Genomic DNA, 22,842 nt, shown 5'->3' on the forward strand with positions numbered 1-22,842 from the left:
GTGTGCATTTATCAGACAGTTACTTGAACGAAACTACCCTTTGTGATAAAAGACAAAGTATAATCATGTTAAAATTATATTTATTTTAAAGAAGAGGTTTTGTTTCGAAGAGTAACACAGGAGAAATGAGTACAAAACAATAATCTACTAATCTGCAGACACTATAACCAACCATACTTAAGAGTTGGGTTCATCACAAAAACCAAAAGGAAATTCTAGTTAGCATTTTTGAATAAATGTAACTTTTCTCAAACCTTTCAACAACATGAAGTCTGTTAAGTTCAATTGTAACCTCAAACTCAGAGCAAGAGAGCATGCTTGAGCATCAGTGGGGAAAAAAGCAGTTGGATTTCATTCATATATTATTTTTGATCACGTTGGAAATTCATTTATAAGAAATAAGAACTGTTTGTGTGGGTTCGGACGAAGACAGCAGGGTACTCAGAAGTCCCAGGAAAGGTGGCTCCCTTGTACCATTTCTGGTATCTACAGATCAGATCAAACTAAAGACTTACTATCATCAACAACTTACAAATTAAGTTAATTTATTTTTATTTATACAAAACAATATAATTATATATAAAGAAAAGATCACTCTCACACTTGGGAGTTCTAGTATTGCTCAAAAAAGGGTTAGCTAAGGAAATGGCATATTTGAGAAAGAAAAAGAAAAAAGAATGAAAAGCAAACTGGGTGTTTCACACACTATCCTTGCCCTGGGGATTCCCAAACTAAGCTTCAAAACTGACTGAGGTGTGGGGTGACATGTGTCACTCTCCCCATACATGGGCTGAAAACTACAAACATAAATAACAAAAAAGCACATCAATTTGGCCTTTACAATACACAGCTTCAAGAGTCCATCCAGTGTCCACTTTTCCATTCTTGATACTGAAGATTAAAACAACAAAACAACAACGACAACAACAACAACAACAACAACAACAACAAGCATGATGGACATCTCTTTCATGGCCTGTAAGAAAGGAGGAGGGAACAGGGGTTGCAAACTCTGTGTGAGTTATTTTTGTCCCTCCGTTTGATGTCCTCAGAAGCCTGCTAGCCCCGGTGTGTGGCGTATAACATGTCTGTGTTAAAGGTTGCTCCCCAGTGTGTCTGTTGTGTTGGGTCTTAGGGTGAGTACTGGTGGTGTGTGGCAGCCAGAGGGCACTTTAGTCTGTAATGTCTGTCTCTTCTCTGCAGATAGGAACAGCAGGGTTCAGGAAAACCAGGAAGTCCATCTCAGACTACGGCAAAGTCACCGTGTCTACATGTGCCACAGTCAACGCACTCATGCACAATATCTGATGTGCACATTCACACTCACACTCCCAAAGCCAGACACCTCCCCCCTTTCGGGCTCTAGGTGGTTCGCTCCTCCCCATCTGCCTCCTGCTTGGTCCTCCTCAGGTTGCTCTTCATCTTCACAAACTCAGGGGTGTTTTCTTGCTCCTCCTCATCTTTCTGTTGCTCCAACTCCAGCTAGGGAAACAAAAAAGGCACACATCCAGTTAAACCCACATGGAATCGCATATATGAACATGTTTGATTCAGCTGTCAAATCATGACTCCCTTGTAGAGCAGTGATGACAAACAGGCTATGATCCCCTCGCTTCCTGTAGGAGCGGTAAATGCGCTGATGTAGGTCAACTTTCATCTTTATGAGCCTTTTCATGCTCTGATTAAACCGCTCTTATCTGTTTCTCTTCATGAATGACTTCCAAAACATCTGATCTACAATGTATTGTATTGGTCTGTGTTTGAAACAGTTCGGTGTGAGAGAGTGTTAGAATGTCATATATGAACCTGTTCCAGCTTCTGTTGTCTCTTCATCAGCTCTATCTCCAGGTCGCTCCTCTTCTTGTGAGCCTCCTGTTCCTCCTTCTGGGCCTTGAGAACCTGCTCCCTCTTCCTCTTCTCCAGAACCTTCTGGAGCTCTGGCTTGTTCTGGGGAGCCAGGCCTCTGTGGAAGAGAAAAGGCCGATGACAAAATCGGTTATTTACGTCACGCTTACTCAATAGCCGATACCAGCAGCATGAACATGTTTACCTGCTTGCTGACAGACATGCAGTTCTTATTAAAACATCTTTCATTTTAGGGAGGATTACATTGTGCAGACATGGGGCACATCCCGGATTAGCCTACATCCTGTAATCTGTGCATGGGTGGGTGCAAGAAAAGGAGTTGAGATCGAAGATCATGCTTCTGCTTTAAAAGATAGGTTGAGACCTTTCCGATTGATGAATATCCATCCATCCGTCGACAATATGATATCTACTAGAATGGGAATGGGGGAAATAACAGCATTGACCTTTGTTTTGCAGTTGTGAGTTTTGTGATAAAACCATAATTGAAGACAGAAATAGATTCACAAATGTATAAATAAGATGATTTCAGAGTGGAAGAAACCTCTGGAAAAAGCCTGAAAACCAAATGTTACAATTACGTAACTCAGAAATCCTTACATTAAAGCATGCAGAAAGAGGTTAAGAGACAGATCGAGGGCAAAAGCGAACGAGAGAGCAAGGGAGATTAATAAAGAGAAAAAATGAAGAAACAAAGAGAGGGCGAGTAATAGAACAGACAAGAGAGTGAGAGAGTTTTGTTCGAAACAAAAACAAGTCCAATCATTTTGTTTCACAGGGTTGATTTATCTTCTGCACTGTAGAATCCTACATGGACATCCATAGAGCCAGGGTAAAGTCCAGAGGCTTCCTTTGACCCGTTGAAAAGCCTGATATTTAGCTCTCATTATGTGTGACCTAAACTGAGACCAAGTGCACAGACAAGCAGTGCAGGGGGAGGGCAGGTCGTTCAAATCCCACTGCTGTGGGAGGCAGAAGGTCAAGCTCATCTGGCAGAATAACAAGAAAGGCTACAGCAATGTTTTATGTAATCAGGGAGTCCCACTCCCACGCACCCCTCCAGCAAACTAGTTAGTTATCTAATAACTGCAGAATATTATTGTGTGTGTGTGGACACTACAGCCTGACGTGAGCCCTTATTTCATGCGTGTGTGTGTGTGTGTGCAGTACAGGTGTACAACAGCTCAGGTACAGTAGCTAAGGCAGGGAGAGACCCTCAGTCAGAGATGTTGTTGTAATCCTGCTTATATAACTCTCCTGTTTCTTTCCCTCTCCACCCCCCCCCCCCTCTCTCTCTCTTCCTCTCATCACCATGACTAATCCAGCCAAACATCCTCCACTCCCCTCCCTTCACCGGAACCGAACATCTCTCTTTCTCTTTTCTCTCATTCTGTATGCCAGTCTATGTATCATAGACCAGTAGTCACGCATTTGCTGTACTACACTATCAGAAAATGAGCTCGTACACAATCACGCACGTTTGTTTACTGTAGTGCCAATTTCCATAATGCACTGGCACTACAGTAAACAAACGTGCGTGATTGTGCACGAGCTCATTTTCTGATAGGGTAGTCTGCCTGCTAAAGGACACCGAGGCTCCTGTGATGTAACAGCTGTCAACAGTGTGCATTTGTTTGTGTTTATATATAGCCTAGAAACAGAGCTTAGGGCATCTGTGCATTTTCTAAAAAAAACAATAAAAAAAAAACAGCCAGATCGCCAATGACACAGATAAACGGACACCAAACTTACACCAACACCCTTTGTGTTGTGTCAGTCTTAGATGTAATCTCAGTATTTTTATATTATAAAAGGTATTTTTATAATTCAGTGAGTCATGAGAGCTCATGTATTACTTATAGTGATAATGCGAGTGCCCATGACCTTGGAAATAGCTTTTTCCTGAAGCAAAGTTTGGAGATAGCTTTCTGACCAAATAATGCACTAAAAGGATAATGGCTCCTTTAAAAGTTTTATGCATTCGGCTTTACGCAACCCTGCTGATGCATCCAGTCTTCTGATTTCTCTGTGATGTCACCCACCAAGAAGCTGTCCAGAAGCAAACGGTCACTGCGTACTAGGGCACAAGCCAGAATGCTAATCATCATAACATTTAGAAAGCAGTGCATTGCACTGCATTGCTTTTACAAGCTAAATGGTGTTCCCTTGCACAGTATGGATGGGTAAAAGGGACAGACTGAACTGCTTGACACATAGACCACTCTATATATTTGTACTGCTATAAACACAAACAAGGAGACTGTGGGTCAACCTGCAGTAGAAAAATATTGGGGGAAAGTGAGACTTATGTTTATTATATTTGTGTTTGGCTTGGAACACATCCATGAAACGTCAGTGGCTAGTAGTTTTTTTAAATTTGACTATACAAACTAGGATTACCTTGGGATAGTCAATTAAACTACTGTAAAGTAAATACATGAGTATCTTCGAGAGCAAGAGAGAGAGAGAGGGAGGTGGAGAGAGAGAGGGAGGTGGAGAGAGAGAGAGAAAAAAATGGGGGGAATCAATGGTGGGGGGGGGGGGGGGTAGAAACAGTAGGTTGAGGCGCTCACCTCTTCTGGTTCATGAGCAGCTCTCGGTGCAGGTCCTGGTGGTTCCTGGAGGTCTTGACTGGGTTGAGCAGCTTCTTGGGCTTGATGAGCTCATCGCAGTCTCCCTCCAGGTAGTCTGGCTCCGCCATGACACTCCTGCCCCGGGACAGACACAGACAAGGCTCCACACAGGGATCTGGGGACAGAGCAGGACCGTTAGCATCGTCCTCCCACTATCTTAGTCTCCAGGCAGATATACAGACTGGGAGAACATTGGCTACTCCAAAGGCCCAGTGTGTTTTCATGGCCAGCACATTTGGCCATTTCGGTGATAACTGAGGCTGAGTCAGACCTTCTGGAATTACATAATCGTTCCACAGTGAGAAAGAACACTTCATTTTGCTGTCAGCTGAGTCACGAAGCATCGCTTAAGCACCACAGCAGACTGAGTTGTGGGATCAGTACAGACACAGTGGATCATAGATGACTTTACTGTGTTGGAATGTTGTTTTGTACTGAAAATGATAATAGGGCAACAATTATTTAAGAACTGAACATTTTTCATCTTGGCAGAAATCAGCTTATTACATTCTGTCATATATGTATATTTATCCCATTGGACAACACAATCTAGAGGGTCAGAAGACTAGATCAACACAGATGACCTACTGCAGTACAATATTATTATTGGCACTTATTTGTCTTTGTCTAGTCAAGCTACAAACAAGCCAGGATACACACACTCAGCACTTCTGCTTTGATAACAGGATTGTATCATACCAATGTTTTTTGTGTGATTTCATTAGTATGTTTTCCATGCAAGGATAGACTACAAATCAAATATTTGATCAACTTTATAATGTAAATTATAGTAACATTACTTAAGTATTTGATGCTGTTATTTGACTAAACTAAAACACTTCCCAACTCACCCTGCAGATGAGCAAATACCGGATACCCAAACATCAATGCCATTTCTTCTGTTGCTTTTATTAGTTTGTATAAGAAATGCTACAAAAAAAATCTCTGACTGAACGGCGAAATTAGGAAAACACGGACGAAAGCGATCCCGTTGTGTGTACGCCACTGTCTAGCTCTGAGGTTTGAGTCCAGTGGCTGGTTCTAGCAAGCTTTGATGAGCGATATTACCTAACAACAGCCGACTTTTGCTGTTTCTCTCTCTCTTCCCCTCCATCTCTCTCTCTGTCTCTCTCTCTCTATCTCTCTCTCACACACACACACGAGTTAGGCCTACAGTTATAAACTGCAGACGGTTTATCACGTGAAATCATTTTCCATTTAAGGAGCAACACCGGCTTATTTTCCATAGACTAGAGTTCAGAAGTTGGGCTATCGTGTCGCAATTAAAGACAAAGTGTGTCACAAGGGTGTTTGAATTGCGACCTAAAATAGCCATTAGCCCACTGTACCTTAAAATATATCTTGAATACTTATCTATGCAGAGGTGTGGAAACAAAGATCGATAACGATGATTGTATAAACTGTGCGATGACCACATGGTATCCGCATGCATAAACAAATATGCTACTAATGAGTAGCCTAATAGCTGGATGTCACCTTAGGCTGGGTAATAAGCACTTGAATGTAAAGTCGAGTTGCGCCATCAAAACAATGCGCGGAATATGACTGTAATGTTCTCAGATCACCACTAGAGGTCCCCATTCGCTAGTTTTAAAACAAAGGTTTGACTGCCAGTTACATAACAAAGGAATGCAGATAAACAATGTCTCATCTCCCATGCACGTTATGACAAGTACTGCATCTACAGAGCAGTAGCACATTTTCCGATATAGAGCAGAAAATACGATTACTAACTATTTTTTGACACACTAAAATGTACTTGTTGCTGTCCTTTGGGACACAATTTGGTACAATGTCTTTTTGACTAATTTGTATAGAAAAGGAACTTGCAATCCTGGAAACTTTGTGCGTACTTCAAAAGGATGTAATCGTCAATTACAGTGGCAGGAGGGAGAGGAACTAACAGACCTGTAATGTTGCGAAAGCATCCGCAACCTTGGCACATCTGTTGCTACTTCCTGTCAAGCCCCGGGGTGGGAGGAAGTGACACGGGGAGTTCAAAGGGCTCAAACTCAGCACCATCTCTCAGTAATTCCAGATTGGGGCCCACCAACAATATCATCAGCCCTAACCCCTCTTCCCTTACACCCCCCCTCTCCTACAAGCACGTGATGAACATGCCCCATAAATGGGCATGGACATGACTGTGAGGCAGGACATGAAGTGTGAGCACCAGGGGTTCAGTCAGAAGGGAACCTGCCCTCTACAACTGGCTAGAGAGAATTTCAGACACACACACACACACCTCCTCACTTCTAGAGAAGCACCACACACTCCTCCCTTCCCCATGGGTCACATCTGTCAACACCCTGACCAATCACTGGCACCTGAGACCACAGACAAATATAAACAACGTTCAGCTCTGTGTGTGTAAAGGCCTAATGATGGTTTTGAGTCCGTGCGAGTGTGTGCCCGTAAAAGTGAGCCTGCTCAAAGACTTTTCATGGATTATACTTCCTGCTGTTCCAGGAATCTCCATTAAAACGGTTATTGCTTCTGGAAACACCATCCCAGTGAGCCCTGCTTATGGAGGGTGGGAGAGAGAGGAGAGCAGCGGGCCTTCTCAACGTTGTTTACTCTGCTCGATCCTTGTCATCCTCGTGACCTCCCTATGTGACTATGACCTGACATCCTGTCAGAGGCCACCGCCTCAGTGTCCCGTGATTGAGGGGTTAAAGGTCAACATCAACACAGGGAGAAATAAACAGGGTGGGGTCAGAACTAGGTTTCGTATGGATGGGGTTGGAGCTAAACGTCACTAATATGAAGAGGGTGATGGCGGCAGGGAAGCAAGAAGTGAAATGGTGTGCGTTCTAGTGGGTATTAGGGAGAGAGTGTGAGGCTGGCTGAGTGAGTGAGTGAGTGAGAGAGAGAGAGGTGGAGAGAGAAGGAGAGAGAGAGGTGGAGAGAGAGAAAGAAGTGGAGAGAGAGAGAGAGAAGGAGAGAGGTGGAGAGAGAGTGAGAGAGGTGGAGAGAGAGAGCTACCCTTGCAGGCTGCATTAGAGCTAATTGAATGACACTCTTGGCAGAGTTACCCATATTGCACCGGGCTATTGCATCAGCACCGTCTGTCCTTCAGAGGGACTGCATGAGCTAACCGCACACAGGGCCGCATGTCCACATTCACAAACATGTGCACACAGGAAACACACCCACCCACTCCCAACACATTACACACGTACACCGCCAACTTTGATGATAAAAACAAAGACCAATGGGTCTTATCTATCTCACAACACCAAGCACACAGAGTCATGTGCTCACCAAAACAATCAATAACCACATTCTTTTGTCCAACGGTCAAGGAGATAACAGACACCACTCAAGCCTCATTCGCATGAGACAAGGCCCATCGGCCCAAAACTGCACATTATGCGGGCGCAGGCTCATTTCAATAAGTGAACCTGAACCAGAAGTACCTCTCGCACACAGGGAGAACACACAAGTGCTTGCTTGCATTCTCTCAGGCAGACCTCCTGGCTATAGCCACCTCATTTGAAAGAAGAAAAAAAAAAAAACATTGCTAATAAACTGCTCAACTGAGGACAAACATGCTTTGTTTACGAGAGGAGCAGAGAGGAGGAAGACTCGCACGAGGAAGGATCTGATGACGAGAGGACGCGATTGGTCATTATCGAGGCTTCCCCGTTACCATAACACAGAGACTCAGAAGGGACAGGAGACAGAGAGAGACTACCAGAGGGTAGTATGAGGGAGAGGAAGAAACAAGGCAGGAAAAGAGTGAAGGATCTCCCTTTGTTCCAGTGATTCCGTTGCCCTCATTACTGACACAAAGAGAGAGAGACAAAGAGAGAGAGAGAGACAGACTGCGAGGGAGATTGGATTGAGAGAGAAAGACACACAGAGAGAGTAAGACAGTAATGGAGAATGAGAGACACGGAGTAAGAAAAAGGCCCGGGAGAGAGAGACCGCAGCTGGCAGCTTGCTTCACCGTCTGCCCCCCCTGCCCCCCACCGACACGAAAGCCTTTCCTTCCACAGCATGAGAGCAGGGTCCTGATTGGCTACACTGTCTTGTCTTTCGCAGAAAGGCCACACCCTGTTTCATGTATTGGTTTCTCTCTTTACCAGTTCCCCCTCTCCAGCTTTCCCCCTCATGCAGCAAACACGCGCTTCAGTTTCAAAACGCACCGCCTTCTTACTTCACTCCTTCTCTGCCCTGATCCGGCCACTCACGCTTTCACAGACGGGAAGTCCACCCCTCCAGTGAAATGACGTCGTCAACACCGCAAATGCCCACCCCGTCTGCCCTCCCAGCAGAACAGACCAGTCACTCAGTGTCTGCGTTAATAAAGCGTCGGTTTGTGGCCATCAAGAGAGGGGGGAGAGAGGGCCTAATTAAAACCCAAGGATGGATGGCCTGTTAACGGACAGCTGGGTGGATGAGGGGGATGGAGGATGAGGGTGGGGGACATGTGGGATACGCAGTAAGATCATTCTCAGTATTTGGATTTTCTTCTGCAAAAGTCGGACTCCACTTCTCGTTCAGTGAGAGTGTGGTGTCTGGGGGCCGAGGCCTGGTTTGTATTTCCTGTCTCAGAATGGGGGGGGGGGGGGGGTGTCCTGGGGCCTCGGCATCAACAGACCCTCAACAGTCCTGTCCCCGCCCAGCCCCTGCCCTATACATGATGTCACTGAGGGAGACACTGGGGTGGAGGCCTTTAAGGGGGTGCAGGAATTTACCACACACACACACACACACGCGTACATACAGAGCATGCCTTAAACATGACAGCTCATGGCTCCCTCCCTCCCATGAGTCACTGTTACCGCCCACTGCTTCCATTAAGAAAGCAGGGCTCCATACAAGGTTACAAACAGCTCCCAATCAAACGTATCTGCCGAGAGAGAGTGAAGTCGGAGACACAGACACACCCTGTACAAACTTGAGGGCATGGGACAGATTCACACTAGTTATCCAAACATAAACACTACCCTGGAGAGATTAGCCGGTCAAAATGAGCCAACCTATTCTATTGAGCATAACGGTGGCTATGCAAATGCGAGTTCATCTGAGGCCTGTGTAACTCCAGCACTCTGCTCTGGTTCACTCCCTCGTTGACCAAGTTGTGTTTTGTGAAGAGATGACCTGCACCATCTCTGTCTTCTGATGTGACCACTTCCTGTATCCTACAACTGCAACGTGCTGCGTTTTAATGAGACGCCGTTTGATTCCCTCTGACAAATGAATGATTAGCCGTAACGATAGGGAACTTAGAAGTTCCCTCTATTTTGTATGGAGGGATTCAGGGTGAAGTTTGTGTTTCGCCGCCCCACACACACACACACACAGACAATCACACACATACGATGTGACAACCAGACACAGATTATAGACTGAATGGGACTCACTGAAAAGAATGAGCCATCAGTCAGGCCATAGGAATGTGATGAACCTGCAAAGCTGTTCTAAGTTTTGAACACACACACACACACACACACACACACACACACACACACACACACACACACACACACACACACACACACACACACACACACACACACACACACACACACACACACACACACACACACACACACACACACACACACACACCACACAACCCCCTCACTCCTCTGAGTGGCAGAGACAGTTGGAGTTGTACTATACCATCCACCTGTCTTCAAACACAAGTGAAAATCAAAGCCCACTTTCCCAGTCCGATCTCTGACCTCCACACCTGCCCTCCATGTGTGGGGCTGAGGGGCTGCGTGTGCGTTTGTACGTGTGTGTTTGTGTACGCACACACCCATGTCACAAGCAGACACTTTTAGGGGTCACAGCTGTCACTCTTCCCTGCCTCTCTGACACAATGGCAGTTGTGTATGGAGAACGTACGGAATCTTCCACACTCCTCCTCTAACCAGTATGGACACCTGCTCCTGGATAGCTGAGGTGCCCTATATGTCCATGGGCAGACCTGGCTGGAACTGGGTGGTGTGTGAGACAGGGGCATGTGGGGGGGGGGGGGGGCACTGCTGGCCTCCACTTTCGAGCCCTCAGCTTGTCTAGCCTAGCCAGAGTGCAGACATCCACACACATACTTGAGTAGAGGAACACAAGTCTTTGTCTGGGCTCCCGCGCACGTTTACAACCGGAGCTTTGTGCTCTACTCCCGTTCTCCCTCAAAAGCCACAGGAGAGCAGAGGCAAGCCCTTCCGCGGCTCCTATTGGCTGAAGCCAGCACCAAGCTGAGCTCTCATTGGCCGAGGGGCACGTTGTACTGGGTTAGGGCAGGTCTCCTTTGTTTACATGTAGTTGCAGAACAGAGCCTCAATAACAACTGTTACTGAGGGCAACCGGACGGTTTGCCGTTAGAGACAGAAAGATGAGAGAGCATGTGCTGGCATGTATACAGACACGCACACACACACACAAAGGAGATCTCCAAGGAAAAATCTCTCACGATACATCCTTTTGTCTTGAACAACAACCCTAACCTGAATGTCTTCTCAGCACAAGAACAGACTTCCTTGTATTCATTGTAACTTCAGGTTTTTTCCCCCCGTTGATCTTAGATAGCCAGTAAGGACGTCTTTTTGTGTGTGTGTGTGTGCGCGACTAAAGCAGGAGCATACGTCTTGAACCAGCCTTGGAGATCCAATTCTTAATCCAATTCCGGCAGATCAGACTCCCAATCACTCCCAATCACTACTTCCTGAACCCTAACAAGCTCCCGCCCATTCCTCCATCTGTACTGACTGTCTGGGTAGGTCATCGTGTTTGAATGTCCAGTCTGGGTGAAACACAGATAGGCCAGTATTGTACAGTAATGGATTTTTATTCTGATTGAAAGTTCCTAGCCCAATGAAGGAAAATCAATGGTATGTTAAGGGGGGGGGGGGGGGGCGCTGAGTGTATGTGTGAGTCCTAGAGAGACCGTGTCTTTGTTCCTGACTATAAAATACATTTTTGCATTTATTGCGTTTTAGATTGTCATGCACACAAGCACAACCGCACACACAGCTCTACAGTTCGAAGGTGGAAAAAGGATACGTGTCCCCATGGGCAATGTTCCCCTCAGGCTGTCCGTCAGAAGTTCATATTCTTGAGCCATGATATCACACCCTAACAACTGGGATAACGACCAGGTATAAACATCTACTTTGTGCTCCAGGATTCTAGCATGACTGTGGAACGTCCTCAGAGCTAGGACGATGGCATCATCATGCCCAATAAAATATATCCAGATCCACCGTCTGTGAACCAGTGGTGAAATGATCCCGAGGACATGTTCAAACTTGATCCCTGGATCTATTGTTGAACAGAAAACGTGCCTGATATAAACTAAACATCAGATGTGACCATGCATGTGAGTTACAGTAGGTACAGTACGGTAATCACAGGCCAAAGCCATCTTCTCTGTTCTACACAAAGAGATCACTGCTTGGTTCACTCTTTTAAACCACAAGGTGTAGTGAGAGATTTACGGAATGTGTGGATAGATGATTGTTCCAACATGAGCTGCAATGAGCTAGGGTTCAGAGGACTGGCAACACAGACAAAGACAGACATGCTAGCTTCTCCTGACCCCACACAGGTACTGTAGATGTTTAACATGGGACCATTTGTGCTTGGAAACCTAGATGGGGATGGTAGCAATGGGATGGGAAGGTAAGAGAGAAGAGAATAACCTAACTGGACATACACCCACTCACACATGGCCATAGTGCAGCATGTGCAGTATAGGTCTGGTCTAGGACTCAATGCAGCGTGCTGACTAATGAAGATGCTTGTTTCCATCGCCCAACGGCACTAAGGGAGATAACACCAGTCATCTGGAGGCCCCTATCGACACACCCAGACCTGAAAGCACACATACACTGTCGGTTGTGTGTTTACCATGGACACAGTACACTTCAGAAAGGCTCTGTTTAAACACTGTCATACAGGAGGGTAACGGGAGATTGCGAAGATTCCATGTGAATTCCTCCTCCCCTTTTCTGTGTGTGTGAGTGCATCGGTATCTGACCTTATGGTAAACAAGAACACAGCAGGGGGAGAGAGAGAGAGAGAGAGAGAGAGAGAGAGAGAGAGAGAGAGAGAGAGAGAGAGAGAGAGAGAGAGAGAGAGAGAGAGAGAGAGAGAGAGAGAGAGAGAGAGAGAGAGAGAGAGAGAGAGAGAGAGAGAGAGAGAGAGAGAGAGAGAGAGAGAGAGAGAGAGAGAGAGAGAGAGAGAGAGAGAGAGAGAGAGAGAGAGAGAGAGAGAGAGAGAGAGAGAGAGAGAGAGAGAGAGAGAGAGAGAGAGAGAAAGACAGAAAGACAGAGAGAGAGCAAGAGAGACCCAAAGTGAGTTGAAAGAGAGAGAGAGGGGGGGGGGGTAGTTCAAAGATCATAAAACAGATGTAAAGCATATAGCAAACTCCCCTCTAAATGACTAACACATGTGCAGCACATTAGCCCTCTCTTCCCCACTCACTCTCTCTCTCTTTCACGGGCTGGGCCGAAAAACAATACTTATTTCTGCTTCCTCTGCCTGTCTCTGCCACTCAGCCCATCCCCGTAACCTCCTTGGTTTCTCACACAGAGGATGAGATGACTTAAGTGAACTTTGTGTCAGTACCCTGTTTGCTGCCATTGTAACTTGTCTGGCTGATATCGGCTATACCCTGTGTCTGGGTCAACTCTGGTTAAAGTTTGACAACATTATCTTTCAAGTCTTGTCAACATTATTCGTTAGGGTGGTTTTAACCTATTTGACTAACAATACATTCATCGTACAACTTTGTTACAACACGCACAAATCAGCACGTACTACACATCTTTCTGTGACAATGACAGAATGGCCCGTGTGTCAGATAAGCAGCGCCATGTGCTTTGCTGGAGTGGCCGCACTGTCACACTGTGACACATCATCTTACTTACTCACTCACTCCTCAACTATACTCATTTCCAAATGGTGAATACAGACAGACTCGTGAATACTTCGAAACATCACATATTTCAACAACAGCAAATCATACATCTACTGACTGTGCAGTATAAATGATAGATACTTCATTCTGATAGTTAATACATTCTGTTTACAACACTTGTGATTTCATCTTGTGAACTTATAGTTTGAGTGCCCGAACATTTTAATTAAATGTGTCCTAATAAATCACAATGGCATGCAGTAGCCTGTAGCCCAGATCTCAGTCTCCTGTTGTTTCTTAACGGTCCCGTCCGTGAAACACGCTACAGCACGAACCAACGAGCCAGGAGTTTCTGTTTGGCAATCTCTGTTTCGATAGACTCCACTCATACCGCTTCGGTATATCTGTGCAGTATTTTCAAAACAGGCTAATAATGAACACACGCGGCCCATCCGATAGTGGACGTGCTCTTGCTTTGTTGGAGCGCTCATGAAACAATCATGTGAAAACACAAGCTCAGACATACACACGTACCTTAAACTCGACCCCGACGGTCCTTCTCCTACTCAAGTTGCTTAATTATTTAAATGACAAAGTGGTTTTAGCCACTTCGGTGTGTCTCCAGATTCACTTCTAGGTTTAGGTGTGTCGGTGCTTTTCTCCTTCTTGGAAACTGTTCAATAGCAATAGCACATTCTCAGGAGGACCCATAGAAAATGTAAATTAATGCTGGGTGGGAGGGTTGACGTGATGTCACGCCCAGAGCCCCTCCCCTCCTCCGGTTCTTTGCTCTCCGGATGGGGGAGACCCCTCACGTGCGGGGCGGGGCGTTCGATAGAGACAGAGGCTGGATTACAGCAAGGCGCAAGAATGGAGTACACACACACACACACACACACACACACACACACACACACACACACACACACACACACACACACACACACACACACACACACACAGACACATTTGAGAATCACACTTTTGCATGTTTTAAATTCAATTTTGACCCGTAAAGTCCTAATTTTGCTACAGGGGAGTTTATACAATGCATCCATGACAGTCTTTTGTGGTATCAGTGAACAGACTGGTCATTCATTGTGATGTAAAGTAATCAGCTTAGAGATGAAGGGCTGCTGGGTGGATTTATCTACCCCCCCTCAGTTAAATGTGTTCTTCTAAACCGCTATTTTACAGGAGATCTGCTGGCTTACAGGCACTTGTGTCCATCTCCTCTCTCTGACTGTGGCTAATCATAGATGGAGCCTTGGATGGTTCACACGGTCGTGTATAACTGTATGTTATATGATGGCTGGGCTGTGGAACCAGAGAGGGGGTAGGACCACTGTATTGGGGTAGCTGATGACACACAGCACCAAGGCTGGAGTGAAGGACAAAGCAGGTGGGTGGAACTCAGGTCACCGTGTCAGTGTGCATGACATTCCTATCCCATGTTGACACCTGGGATGTGTGTGTGTGTGTGTATTTCAATACTGGAGGAGTCAGAGAGGGGTCCCCTCTGACAAAGAGATGACACCCACCAGCCTCCCACCATACAGGAAACAGATGTGTGGGTTTCCTGTAAGTATATGTGAGTAAGAGATCACAGTTACAGTTTAATTACAGAAAAAACCGAGAAAGATACCGAAAGAGACAGTTCTTAAGAAAGAGATAGATATATAGGGAGAATGTGTGTGTCTGTGTGTGTGTGTTCGTGTGTGTGTGTGTGGGGGGGGGGGGGCGTGTGAGGGAGAATGACACGGATTAGAAAATTGCCGAATATACTTTGGCAAGTCGTAGTTTATTGGAGACAACTTTGCATCAATCACGTTTGGATCGCCATGGTAACGTGTGTGTGTACGGGGACAAACACCCGCATTGATCAGAACAGTTATCACACATCTGTCAACGGTTTCCGTAGAGAGTTAGCGGCTGGGTGGTTGCTGGGAAATGAGAGTTCATTTCCCCACCTCTGAGAGGGTGAGCTGCTAAACCCTCATGACTCTGCTGGGACACATCCACTCTGGACTGCTCTACTTTTACATCATAGAGACAACATACAAATGTGAAAGACTGCTTAAAAATGACCCCTTTTTGTTCTAAGGAAAAGCAATAAAAAACTAAATTCCAAACATGGTATTATTCAAAACTATAATGATTTTGAAATAAACCTGAATAGTCTTGACTTACCGATTAATTCAAAACATCATGTACTGTACATCTGTTAAAAACCCGACATTACTGACCCTCTCTTTTCCCATGGTCACCCTCTACTTCTTTGTTACCTCTCGTTTTCGCTCCCTCTTTCTCTGGTGAGCAAGTTCCTGGCCCTGTATGACTGCCTCATATCTTAACCAGATGTTTCTGCTATCAACATGCTTTCCCACAAACCTAGAAAGTGTGTGTGTGTGTTTGTGTGTATGTATGTGTCTGTGTGTGTGTGAGCAGCCCCTGGTCCCTATCCCTTCCATGTCAGCCCCCACGAGCCTCTTCTTAAAACAGGAAGTGGCAGTTATCTGATACCATGGTAACTGTCTTCCTGTGAGAGGGGGCGGGCTTCAGGGCAGATGATAGTGATTCTATTCTGACACACACCACAACTACTCAACTACACCGCAGTTGGACCAGAGAAAGGACAAACTTTCTCTGGTTTCTCAGTTCATCAGTTTGTGCTTAATACTCGGAGGAAGTAAAAATACTGTACATCTCCATCTATATATACACACAGGGAATGTAAGAAATAATGTCTGTGATGCTGAAAAATAACCCAACTGATGATGGAAAATAATCACAGATTGACTTAAATCCATCCAGCTGCAAAAGAGAGTGTTTCAAAAGTACTTAATACTTAAAAGTGCAGTAATTCTGGGACGTTTGTGTGTATGCATTGGGTTTGTGTCTGACCTACTTCTGTATGGCTGGGGGCTGAGACACCAGTCTGATGTATAATACAAGCTCCCTAGTGATTCGAAAACTAATTGTAACATAGAACAAACCACATTTTATGAACACCACATATCTTATAAACCTAAGACTCTTCTGACCTCATCTAATTTGTTGTTCTTTTCGTTCACCCTCCTTCAACTAATCGACCTATCGGTCTTTTAGCATCCAGTCTCTTTTGCATCCCTCTATCTTGCTGCTTCATCTTGTCTCTCTCTCTTTCTTCATCTCCATCACATTGCCTGCTTCAGTCCAGAGAGACTCGTCACATTCTTTCCACTGTTTCCCTTCTCTGTCTGTCTGACCCAGCCACCCTCATTGTGCACTCTTACTTCTCGGACAAAAGAAAACTAATGACTGGAGCAATACAGTGATGTTTTATTTAATGGATGGCATATGTGTTCTCTGAAGAACACAAAGCTGGCCAACAATGTCAATTGTGATCTAGACTGTTTGTGTGAGTGCCTCTATGTTAGTGCTGGTAAAGTTTGGAGCCACTCTCTTTAGTGCCTCTGCTCAAATATGAGCGTCCAGATATTGTTTCTCGGTTATCGCCACCTCTCAAGGTGAAGATGTGTCACTTCCTCCTGTCCTCGACCACTTCTGCTCCAGCGCTCATGAGGGTGAATGTCAACTTTGGCTGGTTCAATCACTGCTGGATGACTCACGTTACAATGGCACACACATACACATACACACATGGACACGCACGCACACACGCACACACGCACACACACACACACACACTCGCACACACACACACACACACGCACACACACACACACACACACACACACACACACACACACACACACACACACACACACACACACACACTCTTCTCTCAGTGAGTCCTCTGTCGCAGGGATCAGTCTCTCTTCCTATATTTTCCATCCCTCTTTCAATGCCTGTGTTCCACTCCTTCTGTTGATTTAATGTTTAACCCAGCCTCATTCATTCTTTTACCAACCCAGTTTACACCCCTTGTTTTATTTCTCATCCACTACTTGTCTTTTTCATTCCACCTTTTCTCTCTCCTTCCCTCTCTCTAAAGGTTCATTGATGGTGCCTCGCATAAATAGATCTAAAAGTGTTTTTCCCTCTGTAGTGCATTCTGGGAAGACAATTATTTACACCTGCATCAGGTTTCTGCTGGCCTATACCACATATAAAAACATCTATATATTAGACTTACAAGGTAATTTTCCTGTGAGGCTCTTTTGGTTCCCCTTAGTTAGAGGTCAGATGGCTGAGGATGGGTCAGAACTTGCCTCGGGGGAATGTCCCTTTACTCACTGTAAGTCGCTCTGGATAAGAGCGTCTGCTATATGACAAAATGTAAATGTGGTCAGTACAACTAGACACATTTGATAATTTGACGTTGAATGAAAGGCTTTGTTGTGAGATTCTATCAATGTATTCTCGTCAACCACAATTGTAATCTGTTGAAACGGGCAGTTGGACCGCAGACCACATATATTGAAATCACAAACGTCATTAATTTGCATGCCTGTATGTGTGTATGTGCACCTTTGATACAGTACGTACTGAATGTCACGGCCTGGAATAAAGGCCCTCTCAGTGCTCAAATCTACCGTCCCAAGGATTTACTGACCTGCACCATCAACAGATGCTTCACTTAGCCTAATGGTTTCCAGTAGAAATTGAAACAGACCGTTCCATTAGGCCTACATTGAGGTTAAAATGAGATCTGATTTAAATGAAGGTTGTCATGCAGACTGGTCAAAGTGTGGCATCAAAAGGGATTCAACTCTGTGTGTGTTGTCCTCATGTGTGACTGTAGGTCTGTGCGTGTGTGTGTGACTATGTGACAAGATAGAAGGGGAACTGTGCTGGAAAATACAGACACAAGGAAATGTGAGGGGTGAAAGAGGCAGCCCAGAAGAGAGATAGAGAGAACAATGGAAAGCTATTTATCAGTCTGTCCCTCCATCCGTCCACCCGCTTGCCTGTCTGTGTGTTTATATGAATAAGCTGAAACAGCAGGATTTCCAACACAGAGAACAGGAAGGAGAACATGGTGAGGTGCTCCCAAAACACACACTACGACCCACACACAGGACATGGGGAAATCAAGGTCAGTGTGTGTACGTGTGTGTGTGTGTGTGTGTGTGCGTGCGTCATATTCACATATTCTCAAACTGCCGTTTAGGAAACGGAGACCACATTGTTCTCTTAGAGCTCAGAGGAAATAAAGAACCACAATTCGAGCGTCTGAAACCACCTGACCTCAAACCTACACTCCAAAAGTAGAGTCTACATGTGCCATGGGCAGCAGAGGCTGGGATCTGCCAGCATATGTGTGTGTTTGATTGTGAGACACAGAGAGCCATTTGAAGATGTTGAGCCATTGAGGGCTTCAGAAACACCATAAATGATTGTTGCCATGGTATACTGCAAATCCCCAACATCTACCATTTCCATCCACCACTACAACTCCATCACCACACGTATACCCTCACATATACATATGTCCAGCCAATCAATGCCCCCTCTGCCTCCCCTCAGAATGTTAATCCAGCCTTTGTGACGTTATCATTTGGGACCAGAGAACAAAAGGCTTGGCTGGACTGCAGATGGGACAGCCTAAACCCAACCATGCTCAGGCTTTGTTACCACACACTCCCCTGGGTCCTGTGGCACCTGATAGATGCACACACACATGCATAAACACACACACACGCACACACCCATGTACACACACAGGCACCCAACCCCCTTTGCGCACATTCATTAAAACACTCATACCTAAACTGAACACACACACCCTACACAACCACAACAGTACAAGCACTGTTGAGTCCTAATTTGCCCCGCCCCTAATGTGCCCCCGAAACCCATCTCCAAGGTAACCGCCAGCACTCAGCTACTTCCAGACATTCTGGCAAGGTGCTTTCCAGCAGACACACACACACACACAAACACACACAAGCAATCACTAGTCGTCAATAAAACAGGATGTGACATTGTGTCATTCCATGTCAGACATCAACATTACAGTAACACAAAATACATTCAACAATCCAGTTGAATGTTAGTCCAAGTGTGTTTTTTTACAGGCATCTGAAAAAAAAGAGGTTAAGTTGACTGTGATGCTGTCCTCTGACGATATCTCTTGTGAGTAGAGACACAGAGACAGAGAGAGAGAGACAGAGAGAGAGAAAGAGAGAGAGAGAGAGAGAGAGAGAGAGAGAGAGAGAGAAAGAGAGAGAGAGAGAGAGAGAGAGAGAGACAGAGAGAGATAGAGAGAGAGAGAGAGAGAGAGAGAGAGAGAGAGAGAGAGAGAGACAGAGAGAGAGAGAGAGAGAGAAAGAGAGAGAGAGAGAGAGAGAGAGAGAGAGAGAGAGCTGCATAGATCTGTAGGAGCAGAGGAGAGAGGAAGGCAGACCAGGAGGAAGCATGTGTTGTTTTCCTACCTGATAACCTTCCATCGTCCGTTTTTCCATCATCCCACTTGTCAGGTGCTGCTTCCTGGAATTCTGATTCCTGACGGGAACAAGACAAGGATGTCAGGGTCACCCCACACCAATACACACGTTAACCCACCAGCCACCGCATGCTATTGATTCTGATTTAGTCAATGACTCAACATGATATTGTGTTTTAATGTTATAGGCAGGGAGGGGGGGGACCATGTTTGAATTTGTATGAAATCATTTTTATTTTCAACCAGTATGTACCCACTAGAGGAATAAATATCAACATCATGAAATGACCTGTTATTTAACATGTATTTACTGTCACTGAATGTTTTTTAAATGTGTGTGCTGCACCTCTTGGTCTTTCAGATAGAGAGGGACATATCCTCTTATTTGCTCTCCTTTCTCTCTCCACCTGTCTTCCTCCTCTGCCGAAACTCTTCACTTGCTTTATGACTGTTTATGAAACTGCCCAATGTTTTAACTCCCCGAGAACAGAGTGTACTTTATCTTATGACATATCAGTGTGTGTGTGTGTGTGCGTGTGCGTGTGTGCATGTGTGCACTTGTATATTTATCATGGTGAATCAAAAAATATTGCGGTGGTTTCCCCACGTCCTTTGAATCTGATAAAGCAGGTGGCCTATGACATCCTCCTCTGGGTTCAACTAAGACCGCTCCCAACAAGTCACACAAACACACACACACAAACCGATACAGATGAAGGTTAAGGGTTAGGAGATCAACGCTACATCTGCTCTGCTTGAAGGCTTAACAAAGATATCACGACTAGGAGGGTGACACTTGAGAAACAATCTAGCAAAGGATGTAGTCTTGTACGCCTTGCATGCTGGTCCACCACACACCCTCCTAATCATCACAACACACACACACTCACACAAACCCTCAACCTAGAAACGCCCATGTCAATTCTTCTCCTTAAAACTGAACAGGGGGTGTACATAAGTGGCAAACAGGGGCTTGAAGCTGATTTGGGGAACTTGTGGAGGAACCTACTGAATATGCCAGTTACCACACATGTCCAGAGTCTAGTAGGTCAATCAATCTACACTAAGCCTTATCATATGGGAGACTCGCTCTGTTTAGAGAAATCTGTCTAGGATTACATAAAACCCAATACTGACACTGGAACACATTAAAAAGACAGCAACCAAAGAAGTATCAAAACCTCAATTCTCATTTAAAATACATTGATGACATGCCAGAACAACCACATTATTCAGCCACTGGAGTCAGAAAACTGGTTATTGTGCACCCACTGCTACTGTTGCTGGATTTTATCAGCGAGCGATTGCCCATCTCGTTTTAAAGCACATGAACATTTTATTACGTGTGCCTTCCAATTGTTATCACTAATAATACTAGCTCCAGGTCTGCTATAGCAGTTATCTCATGCCTCTGCTTGTTCCCTTCCAGCAGTCTCCACTAATCAACATTATTGATCAGCCAGTAGACCAATCCCAAGGCCTTCCCTCACATACTTCCAAGACGAGGAAGAATGAGGCCATTTCAGCCAAGTACACAATACCAGGAGTTAGTTAAGAGCTTTCCTTGCAAAGCAGGGTTGGCAATGACTGTTCCGACACACAAATTGGCAAGGGACAATGTTCAAGACAAACCACAGCTGGGACAGTCACTGAAATACTGTGAAATGATCCATGGCTGTGTGTGTGTGAGTGTGTGTTTGTGTGTCATGCTTTCTTTGTATATGGTAAGAAGGTAGACAAGTTGATTCTACTAAGACTCGAGGCCTGCTACAGCGACCCTGTCATATAGTTTAGGCTCTGTCACCTCCTTGTGGCTATTTAGAGTACAACATCACATGGGTGACATGACTGGATAGAAAACAAATCTCCTCTCATTTGCTTTTTCTAGAAATTCAATCTGTCTGACCCTTTCAGAACTTACCCGGGATTGTCTGATGATGGAGGGCCTGGGAATGTGAGGGTACCTCACCCCCAGTTCTTCTCCAAAGCCCAGATCCAACTCCACATCCACATCCAGATCCAGATCCAACTCCACATCCACATCCAGATCCAGATCCACATCTAGCCCCTCCTGTGCAGAGCGCTCAGGGGGGCTGTGTAGGACCACAGGCGCCTGGAAACATGGTTCCTCTATCTCCTTCAGACAACAGTCAGAGCTGGGGTGAATCCCATTCACACTTCTGCTCTGGGTGGATATATAGCTGACTCTTCTCTGGTGTGGGTAATCCACTGGTCTGTTTACATCCGGCACCGGCTGGGATAGAACCAGGTCCACAGTAGGGGTCTGTAGACTTGTTCTGTCAGGTCTCGAGTTGGTTCTGTCCAATGACGGTGTCGGCTCAGCCACAACTTCAGCCGGACCACTGAAACAGTGACGTAGCGCAGAGCAGGGCAGACCATGCATACCGCTGGAGAGAGAGGGTCACTGGGACAAACTGAATCTGAAAGCAACACTGCAGTGACCAACAGGACCCGTATTTCCCTGAAGCTATAGCTTCAGCTCCAGGAGAAGTGGTACCATGACCCCATACCGACTCCAGGCATTCGATTAGACTCCAAGGGTCTGTAGGTCAGCATGTCCTCACGTCTTCTCCCAGTCTATCAGTCCAGGTGGCTCCTCTGGCTGGATAACTCTGCAGGCTGAGATCTCTCACCGGAGGTTAGTGTCTTAACAGATAAACATGTTTGGACATGCACTCGACACACACAGCAGCTCAACCGCATGTATCCTCCGTGGTAAGATCAGATAGATCTTTATTCCTCCCCAAAGGAACATTCAGAAGTGCCTAAGATGTCCCGCTCACTCCAGAGCTCTGCTTGTCATTCCTCATTTTGTCGCTACAGTTCTCTGTGTCTGTTTTTCCCACTACATCTCTCTCTCTCTCTCTCTCTCTCTCTCTCTCTCTCTCTCTCTCTCTCTCTCTCTCTCTCTCTCTCTCTCTCTTACTCGGAAAAGGGAGCACACGGCTCTTCGTCAGCCCTTCAAACTCCCCCTATGTGCCCCACCGTCCAAACTCCCTGTCTGCAAGCTTTCAGTGAGAGAGTGATGTGTC

The 22,842-nt window shown here is 45.6% G+C and overlaps 1 protein-coding gene across 3 annotated transcripts; it reads right to left on the reverse strand.

Moving 5' to 3' along the window:
• Positions 1-63: 63 nt before the first annotated feature.
• Positions 64-21,809, reverse strand: fam107b (family with sequence similarity 107 member B). 3 transcript variants are annotated; one of them, XM_084673093.1, is made up of 5 exons: positions 21,711-21,809; positions 19,779-19,848; positions 4,440-4,614; positions 1,807-1,963; positions 64-1,482 (listed from the first exon to the last, which is right to left on the reverse strand). In XM_084673093.1, the coding sequence occupies exons 3-5, from the start codon at positions 4,565-4,567 to the stop codon at positions 1,363-1,365; spliced, it is 405 nt and encodes a 134-aa protein (XP_084529219.1). In that variant the 5' UTR covers positions 4,568-4,614; positions 19,779-19,848; positions 21,711-21,809; the 3' UTR covers positions 64-1,362. The 3 variants fall into 3 exon arrangements, with proteins under 3 accessions (XP_084529219.1, XP_084529221.1, XP_084529220.1); XM_084673095.1 differs by lacking the exons at positions 19,779-19,848; positions 21,711-21,809 and adding an exon at positions 13,933-14,108; XM_084673094.1 differs by lacking the exons at positions 19,779-19,848; positions 21,711-21,809 and adding an exon at positions 5,351-5,769.
• Positions 21,810-22,842: the final 1,033 nt, after the last annotated feature.

Source organism: Hypomesus nipponensis, chromosome 14, assembly GCF_054491055.1.
Source record: "Hypomesus nipponensis isolate SF chromosome 14, ASM5449105v1, whole genome shotgun sequence".
Classification (NCBI taxonomy): Eukaryota; Metazoa; Chordata; class Actinopteri; order Osmeriformes; family Osmeridae; genus Hypomesus; species Hypomesus nipponensis.

What these genes read in the sequence shown, in the direction of transcription:
- fam107b (XM_084673094.1), bottom strand. Translation starts at nt 5,393, where the DNA reads ATGGCATTGATGTTTGGGTATCCGGTATTTGCTCATCTGCAGG. An exon ending in GGTATTTGCTCATCTGCAGG is followed by an intron (nt 4,615 to 5,350) that starts GTGAGTTGGGAA and finishes CTCTGTCCCCAG; the next exon opens with ATCCCTGTGTGGAGCCTTGT. An exon ending in CTGCTCATGAACCAGAAGAG is followed by an intron (nt 1,964 to 4,439) that starts GTGAGCGCCTCA and finishes TCTCTTCCACAG; the next exon opens with AGGCCTGGCTCCCCAGAACA.